The 9505-nt window shown below is 42.4% G+C and overlaps 1 protein-coding gene across 3 annotated transcripts in view; it reads left to right on the top strand.

Moving 5' to 3' along the window:
* LOC119371004 (uncharacterized) overlaps positions 1–1722 on the top strand; it is a 44417-nt gene extending 42695 nt beyond the window's left edge. For all 3 annotated transcript variants that reach the window (XM_089716137.1, XM_089716138.1, XM_089716139.1), the window contains 5 exons: positions 188–352; positions 445–783; positions 878–1108; positions 1186–1275; positions 1354–1722. In XM_089716137.1, coding sequence (XP_089572263.1) covers positions 532–783; positions 878–1108; positions 1186–1275; positions 1354–1386 — 606 coding nt within the window. In that variant the 5' untranslated portion in view covers positions 188–352; positions 445–531 and the 3' untranslated portion in view covers positions 1387–1722. The remainder of the gene's footprint in view (positions 1–187; positions 353–444; positions 784–877; positions 1109–1185; positions 1276–1353) is intronic.
* Positions 1723–9505: the final 7783 nt, after the last annotated feature.

The raw sequence follows: 9505 nt of genomic DNA on the forward strand, positions 1-9505 counted from the left end.
TAGGTTAATTAAAATTGGAGTCACTTAGGGTTTTTCCTAGTTTACCCTAAAATAATTAAACAAGGTGGCGACTCATACATTCACGCGCATTTCTTCCTTTAGTCATATGCATTCACTATGCTATGATATTTTGGGGAGGGGTTCACAACTGTTCAACCAACTAACATCATTTCTTTCTCTGTTGCAGGTATGGTCATACGAGTACTGTATCTACCTAGGGGGTCCGAGCGGTGACTCTCCTGCCGAGTCTAGGAGGATCCCTCGTTACCTGGCCCATTGCCATCATACCTATGCCAGTGGCGAGGATCCGGAGTACTGGAGGAGCTTCCTTAACGACCGGGAGCTGTCCGATGTAAGTACAAACAGAACCTCTGAACACTTAGCTTAGCTTTCTCCCCTTTTATTTTAATGCACAACAATTACTGATTTCTTATTCTTTTGTAGCTGTTCTTGACTCTGTGGGATTGCGAGGCCTGGAGGACCTACCCGGGCCGGGAGGTGGCTGAGTTGCACATCAGATCGAGGCTGCTGATGCGAGGGTACTGGGCTGATCAGTACTTCCTCGGAGAGAGAGTTTTCGACACTCCGGTGGCCCCAGCACAGCGGAGGGTGCCTCATGCCCCTCCTCGTCACATGTGTCTCCTGGAGGGCTTGACCCGGGAGGATCTGGAGGTGGAGTACAGGGGCTTCTCGGCGAACAATTTTCTGTCCGCCGGTGATTTCCCTACCTACTTCTCCTCTCGGATGCAGGCACGGCTTCCTGAGATTCTCGAGTACACTCAGGTGACTTTTTTGATCTTCGATCTTATTTACTTTCATTATTGTTTTCACTGTTTCAGATCACTGATACCATTACTTTCTCTGTAACTTAATGCAGGAGCGGAAGACGCATAAGACTGCGGCTCACTACAGGGCGGAGGCAGCGACTGGGGCGGGCGCTGCGGCTGCTCTGGCTGGACCGACCGGTGTAGTATTGGGTGATGTCCCGTTCCCACCAAGCATGGAGGTGGTGCTGGACCCTGGTCTAGGCTTAGGGTCGGGCATCATTCCTGCTGATCTTCGGCAGGCCCCTCCTCCGGTGCAGCTGGATCCTGAGCACACTACACATGTAAGTTATAAACCAAATTTACAAAGTTAAGAGCACTTTACCTTAATAGCCTTTTAATGGATTTTTCTTGTTTGCAGGTGCCGGCCCAGAGGTACCAGGAGATTTGCCAGCGATTCGGGTTTGCCCGATCATACATCAGTCGGCTCTACTCTGATGTACATGAGCGGGTAAGTACAGCCTTCCTGTGTCTTATCCTTCTTCCTTATTATTATTTTTATCTTTCCTTACACATCTTTGTTCTTCAGGACCTGGAGATCAGTAGGCTGCGGAGGCATTAGTCTCGTCAGTCTAGCGCTGTGAGCCGACTCCAGGCGGAGGTAGAGCGGCTTCGGACGAGGTTGGAGGTTGAGGGCATCCCGCTCGACTCTTCCGAGGAGGATGAGGACGGCTCTTCTTCCGATGATGCTCCACCGTCTCCACCCCCTCAGGCGGCTGCTGGTCCGAGCCGTAGGCAGCGGTAGTCCTGCTCCGTGTCTCAGCCATTTTTGGGATATTTTGAATATTTTGAACATTTAGTAGTTTTATATTATTTTATTATTTTTAGGATGACTGTACAGTTATATCATTATTTTTCATGACATTATTTATATTTCTATAATATTTTGCTTTTATTACATTGTCGTATGTGTTCATGTTTTATAACTGTGAAGTTTTATTCCTGCAAAAATAAAACACAAATACAAAAACACGAAACAACGGTGTCCCATTTATTTACAAAAGCGGTCCACCTTGTTAGTGGTACATGGACCGATTTATTGTAAATGAATAAATGAAATAAAATGAAATAAATAAAGAATAAAATAATGGATTTAAAACAAAATACTACAAAAATCAATTACCAAATAACAGTGGATCGTAGTACTTACCTGACAGGGCGATTAACGCGGTCATAAAGATTCGACCGTCTAATTGTACTAACCGTCCTTCTTATTGATTAATGCGGGTTTAAATGCTCACCAAACCAAGCAGTCCAAACATGAATGCCTTTCCAACTACCCTTGACAGCGGACATCATGTCGGATAAAGACGATGCTTCGTTCATCGGTGCTTTTACCCTTCTATAAATGGGGGTTTCACTTCACATCTCCTTCACATCCAGCATTCAAAGCAAATCAGTTTCCTGAATAATCTTTTTTCATGGCCTTTAGAAACCAAGTCTCATCTTTCGTCCAATCCATCCGGGACGATTTATGGCAAGTTCCTCTTATGAACCAACTCATTTGGCTGAAATATTTCAAAGATTTAAAACCTGACTATGGTTTCTTGTCTTGGCTCGTTACTCATTTTAATCCTAACACCATGGTTTTTCGGTTTGAAGACTCTGAAGTGACTCCGACCTACGAGGAAATGTGTGCCGTGATGGATCATCATCCTGATTAAGACGAGACTCCGGCTTTACCCCCAGGTCCTAGGTATGATCCAGCTGAGATTGCGGCCTTGTGTCCGGTTTACCTCCCTGATGGCATAAACATGGATCAAGGCCTTCCCTTTGAACCTTTCCCGAACAGGGTTTTGTCCACCAACCTAGATCTCCCTTGGATCCGAACTTGCTGCTTCTTGTTGTTGAATGTGTATGCCATGAAGAATCGTCAGCCCGGAATTGGAGATTTCCGACTTCTGACCGTTGTTCGTGACATGCAATTGCACCATCATACTGTCTTTATGATGGTCATGGGAGAAACAATGTGTTGGGTCAGGGATATTGCCCTTCACATCACCGACTTCAATGTTCATCATTGCGGTTGTCCACTGCTATTGCAAGCCTGGGCTCTGGACAAATTAAGCCTGATTCCTCTGGTTCCAGCTCGCTTAATTCCAACCTATGGGGCTGCCATTTTTCAATCTCGGTCTCAGAGACGCTTCGATTTTAGGGGTAACCCTACTATTCGGTGGACTTGTCCTTGGTGGAGGATTAGACTGGTCACGACCGAAAGTATGAATCTCAACTATGTGTTGTATGCCAGTCTAGACCGTTCCATGGCCTATTTCCCCGATAGGATCAACCGTCAGTATGAGATGATACAGCGTGTTCCCAGAGTCCATAACTTCGAGAGTGGTCTGATAACACCACATCTGTTGACCAATTTGGCTGATCGTTGGCGAAATCGAAACACCATGTATTTAGATGAAGGAACGATACAGGATACCGTGACACCCGCATATGCCAATTGGTTCTTTACCCCGTAATGATGTCATGCTCTATGAAGATTGGCCTCTGCTGATAGGCCCTACTAGAATAAATTGTTGTTTGTTGCTTTTCTTTTGTACTCAGGTCATGAACTTTTTATTTAAATGTATCTGCTTTCCTTTTGATTAATGATCCCGACAATTCTGTCTTTATTAATTCCTGTTTTCTGCAGATATGAATCAACAACAGACAACAAACTTTTTCTTTCGAAATTATTTGTTGCGTTAGTTATTTGGGCCTCCTGCCCTTGGGTTAATAAATGAAAGCTCATAAGAAAGAGGTTATCATGCAAAAACAAAAGCTTACACTGGGAAATAACTAAGAATGGGGTGACTGTTTTATTACCTGCACAAATCTGACAAAAATAACAAATGTAACTTCTTTATGTATGCATGAACCTATATGTGTACTAAGGTTTATTCATAGTTTCATATTGATCTTTGCAGGGAAATCACTAAGAAAGTGGTGCTTGTCCCTCTGATCAATGTCTTAAAAGAATTCATAGTTTAGGCAGGATCAACAGCTGGAACATTTTAGACCAAATGAGTCGATCTTTGTTTAAATAAGCAGAGAGGAAGGTCTTGCATTCTTCGAACAAAACCCCGGAACAAAAAGAAAAATTTTGAAATTCACATCCTTTATTAATCTTACTTCTTTTCGACGTTATACAGAAGTAAAACGAATTTATTTTAATACAATGATCATTTGCTCTAACTACTCGGTTTCCTGTTCTCCTTCGAGTCGAGTTGATGGTGTTGAGTAACCAATCACAAATTTATCACGAACGCATGGCATGGATTCTGCATTTAAACTAAGCACCGCACGTCAATCCCGAAAATTTTATTTTATTTTCATTTTTATTCGTGCTATAACTTTTGCTTATGTCGTCCTTTCGGGTTTTCAACCTAGCGAGCTTAATTTTTGCCTAAGCTGCCCTTTTGGGTTTTCAACTTAGCTAAAAAATATATATATATATATATATTTTAATCGAAATCATCATTTCAGGCATAGAATCTCTTCATTTGGTCCTGATTGACAATTCGATTGACAGGCTCACCTTCCATGGTGACTAATTCAGCGGCGCCTTTTGCTAATAATTTGTGAACTCTGAACGGTCCATGCCAGTTGGGTTTAAATTTTCCACCAGGGTGATTCTGGGCTTCGTGATCTAATAATCTGATCAAAACCAAATCTCCGTTCTTTAATGCCCTTGGATGTACTCGTTTATTGTAGAAACGAGCAATTCTTCTTTTTCTCATCTGATCCTGGAATCGAGCATTCAGTCTTTTTCTGTCTAAGAGCGCCAAATCTTCATATCTCTTCTTGATCCATTCCTCTTCGGTCAGACCAGCTTCTACCACAACCCTGAGAGACTTCTTTTCGAGCTCTATCGGTAACACTGCCTCCATTCCGTATACAAGTTCAAAAGGAGAGGCTCCATTTATTGATTTGAATGTAGTGCGATGCCCCTAGAGCGCGAAAGGAAGTTTCTCAGCCCAGCTTCTGTACCTTTCACACATCTTCGACAGGATTCTCTTGATCTCCTTATTCGCAGCTTCTACTGCACCATTAGCCTGAGGGCGATAAGGAGAAGAATGGTGATGCTCAACCTTATATCTATAAAGCAATTGGCCAACATCTGCTTGAAAATGAGAACCATTATCTGTAACTATGTGATGGGGAACACCATAGCGACAGAAAATGTTCTGTTCAATGAATCTAGCCAAATGTTTGGCGGTTAAGGTTTTGTAAGATTGAGCCTCAATCCATCTAGAGAAGTAGCAACTGCAACCAATATATACTAATGGCCGTTCGATGCTGCTAGCGAGATTTTGCCGATGACGTCTATACCCCATGCAGAAAAAGGCCAAGAAGGAGTTGTCGGATGGAGTTCAACAGCAGGTAAGTGGCTTTTATTGTCATGATATTGGCAAGCTTTGCAATGACGCACATACTGAACACAGTCACCTTCCATCTGCATCCAGAAATAGCCCTGCCTCATGATTTTTCTTGCTAGGCTCATGCCGCTTAGGTGAGTACCGCAAACTCCTTCATGCACCTTCCTCATTATGTCTTCTCCCTCTCTCTTACTCACGCATCTCAGCAACATCCCATCCCAAGCTCTTTTGTAGAGTTCACCATCGGCTAGAACATAATTCAAAGCCATTTTTCTGAGAACCGCACGGTCTTCTTTCGTCGCATCATCAGAAAAAGTACCGTCTTTCATATACCTCAGAATATCCGTAAACCATGGTTCTTCCTCTGTCTCTACCTGGTTCACAAAATGTTCTTTATAGCACGGGATATTGGCTGCGGTAATGATAAACGGCTTCTTCGAAACTTTACTCAAGTCCTGCCAAGCCGATGCTAAGTTTGCCAAGGCATTTGGAATTCTGTTATAGGTTCTTCCTATGTGAGTGAAAGTGATCTTGTCAAATAGGCTGCCTTTTTCAACAAGTACTCAACATAGGGCTTCAATCTTTCTTCCTCTACCTTCCATCTTTCGTTAGCATGTTCAATAACTAGTAACGAATCTCCTATTACCTCGACCTTCTTAGCACCGGATGCAAGGAGAGCTTCCATTCCCATGATGCATGCTTCATATTTAGCCATGTTGTTAGTGACCGGGAACAACAATCTCTTGCACATCGTGGTAACCTCGCCATTAGGTGCTTCTATTATAATACCAGCTCCAGCTCCATTTCTGTTGGCTGATCCATCAAAGTACAATTTCCAAGCTCCTGTTTCGACACATAGTAAGTGCTCATCTGGAAACTCCAATTCCCAAGGTTCATCACTTGTAATTGGATTCTCTGCCAGGAATTCTGCTACAGCCCGGCCTTTGATCATTTTCTTCGTTACAAATTCTGCATCCACGCTAGACATTTGAATTAACCACTTAGACAACCGTCCTTCTAGAGTAGGCGTTCTCTGCAAATACTTCAAAGGATCAATTTTGGAGACAAAAGTGACCTTAAAGGAATCAAAGTAAGGCCTCAACTTCTTTATTGACCATACTACTGCCATGCATGTTTTCTCTACCAAGTTATACTTCTCCTGTATAGGCAGTAGTTTCTTGCTAATGTAGTAAATGGCCTTTTCTACTCCAGCGGCATCTGGCTATACCAACATTGCTCCAACTCCTGCATCTTCTACAGACAGAAACAAGATCAAAGGTTCTCTTGGTCTTGGTGAACTAAGCACCGGTGGATTCATCAAGTATTTCTTTATGTGGTCAAAGGCTTTCTAGCAGTCCTCATTCCACTTAACTGGTTGATTCTTCTTTAGTAGCTTGAAAATTGGAGCACAAGTGATGGATAACCTTGAAATAAACCTGCTGATGTACTGAATTTTACCCAAGAAGCTTTTCACCTGATGTTCTGTTCTTGGCGGTTCCATATCCTGAATGGCTTTTATTTTGTCTAGGTCAACCTCAATCCCGTTAGGTCCTACAACGAAACCTAACAACTTCCCTTTTGTTACTCCGAATACGCACTTCTTGGGATTGAGTCTCAAGTTATACTGCTTGACCCGTGCAAAAAACTTCTCCAGCATTTCTGCGTGTTCTTCCTGTGTTTTTGTCATGATCACCATGTCATCCACATATACTTCTAACCCTTTATGGATCATATCATGAAATAACGTTGTAGCCATTCTCTGGTATGTTGCCCCGGCGTTCTTCAATCCAAATGGCATTACCCTATAGCAGAACGTTCCGAAATCCGTGGTGAAGGCTGTCTTGTGCTTGTCCACTAAGGCCATCAGTATTTGGTTGTATCCGGAGAATCCGTCCATGATAGAATAACATCCCATTCCGGCAGCACTGTCGATCAAAACATCTATGTGCGAAAGTGGAAAGTCATCTTTAGACGAGGCTTTATTCAGGTCCCTGTAGTCGACACAGACCCTTATCCTCCTGTCTTTCTTCAGCACCGGGACTATATTTGCCAACCATTCTGGATAGTGAACTACTTCCAAGAATCCTGCATCCAACTGCTTCTGGACTTCAGCTTTGATCTTATCCTGCCACTCTGGTCTGACCCTTCTCCTTTTCTGTTTTACTGGCTTAACACTCAGATCAGTAGGAATGAAGTGCTATGCTGTTGATCTGTCGATTCCCGGCATGTCCGTATAGCTCCAGGCAAATACCTCTGAATTTTTTCTAATGCATTCTTAAAGATCCTGTCTGAGCTCAGGTTTAAAGTCTGATCCGATTTCGATTATTTTAGGATCTTCAGTGGTGCTTAAATTAAATGCAAAATGATGCAATGCATTTATGTCAAATATGCGTGTGGTATAATCAATGCCATGAACATGACAATCAGGAAAACAAGAAAACAAGTAGTCAAAGTTCACTTCCATTGATTGAAATAAAAGAGGAAAACCATCCGTAGTGTTCTCAAAACAAGCATCAGAAAAGCAAAACACAGGATTAATTGCCTGCTCAATACATTCATTACAAGTGTTCTTAATTGCCTGGATTACTTCATCGGCATCTGCATCTTCTTCTTCTTCCGGGGTAGCTCCCACCTTCTCTTCGGCTAGCTTCACCTTCAATACCTTCCTCTTTGCCTCTTCGGCATCTTCAGTAGCTAGGACCGACTGGAGGATCCGTGTCTTAGCCTTCTGCTCTTGCACCAGCTTGGAAGCTTCATCCCCAATCCCCAAAAAGTCTTCAAACTCTGATATCTTCTTTGACCACTCAGATTCAGTGCTTTCTTCTGTCATACACATCATAAACTCATTTCCATCCACCAGCTGTTCCAAGGAAGGTTCGGGCGACTTGATCAGCTTCTCCTCATAATCAGTCATAAATATCTCCAAGTCGGGGTAGGTCTTCCCCCTACTCTGGAATTCTCCTTCGGCTTGTGGAACAAAAAAGATATGATTCAAATTTGACCCTCTGATTGGAGACCGAATCTCGTACCTTTCCTTCTTTCTATTTTCAGAATATCCCAATCCGCACTTGTCTTGCTGTCCCAATGCCGATGAGAGAGGTTCAAACATTCCTTGCAGCTCCCAACCCAAACCTTTGCCGTACTGCCAATTCATCTTCTTCATCATCTTCCTTGAGAAAGGACTCATTCTATTTACTGCACTCTTGCTCTTGGTGGTGGGCGCATCAATTACTGCCACTTGAAAACCCAATAATGGTACCGCCAACTCTAAGCCTTCCACTGTTGCCACATTCAGATCCTCTTGCGTGTTGATGATACAGATCAAGGGAGCAAGATGAAGGATCCTTTAGCTCTACCCAAGGGACCAATCACAAGAGCTCGTGCAACCAAGCTACGAGCAGCCTTGAATGCATTTACTCAAGAACAAATCACATTGGAGCTTCAAGATCATAATTATGCAAGATGTGAGATTGAACTTGAAGAAGCACCAAAGCTTGTTATGGTGCTTGAGGCGTGCAAAGAGGCTGCCCATTGATGCATTCTACATGGTTCTATACTTAGGCAAATTTAGGAGGATGTTATTTTATTATGAGCTTAAGTATGGGCTGTGTAGGGCCTCTGGCCCATTTGTCTTGCTTTTATTTAAATTCTATTAGTGGACTTAATTAATTAAGTGTAAGGCTGGTTGGGCTTATTTTCCAGAGTTGGGCCAGTCCTAGATTAGTTAATGTTTAAGTCAGGCTTGTTTAATTAGTTAGCTTTGGACTTGTATTTAATTAAGCCCATTTGGGCCACATTAGGTTTAGGCCTGGGCTAACTTAAGTTAATAGCTAAATTAGGGTTAGCTTAGGTTATTTATATTGTATTGTAAAGAGCTGCACAGCAGCCAACATTAATTTTGAATCAAAAACCAACGTGTTTTCTTTGTTCTTCAAGAACAAACCGTGTTCTTCATCCTTGCATGAATAGAACCGAATCTTCCTTAGTAATTAGGCTTGTGAGTTCTACAAGATTAATTGCGCCAAGAATTTCAGATTTGTTTTCAAGAGTACTTGAAGGTAAGTTTCTGATTCTTGTTCTAAATTCCTTGTTTTTCTCTCTTCAAGAGTACTTGGGGGTTAAAGGGATTAACGGGTACTTCCGTGATTGCATGCTTTCCGCTAGATTTCCTTGTTGATTTGCAAGAGCACTTGTTAATTAGCTAGGGTCGCATTATCCGGTATCAGAGCATTGTGGTTGTGGATTTCAATCTATCCTAGGGTTAGGGACTTCAAAAAAAAAAAAAAAAAAAAAAAAAAAAACGAAAAGAAA

Source organism: Jatropha curcas, chromosome 11 (genome assembly GCF_041381405.1).
Source record: "Jatropha curcas cultivar XTBG-Jc1 chromosome 11, XTBG_Jcur_1.0, whole genome shotgun sequence".
Taxonomy (NCBI): Eukaryota; Viridiplantae; Streptophyta; class Magnoliopsida; order Malpighiales; family Euphorbiaceae; genus Jatropha; species Jatropha curcas.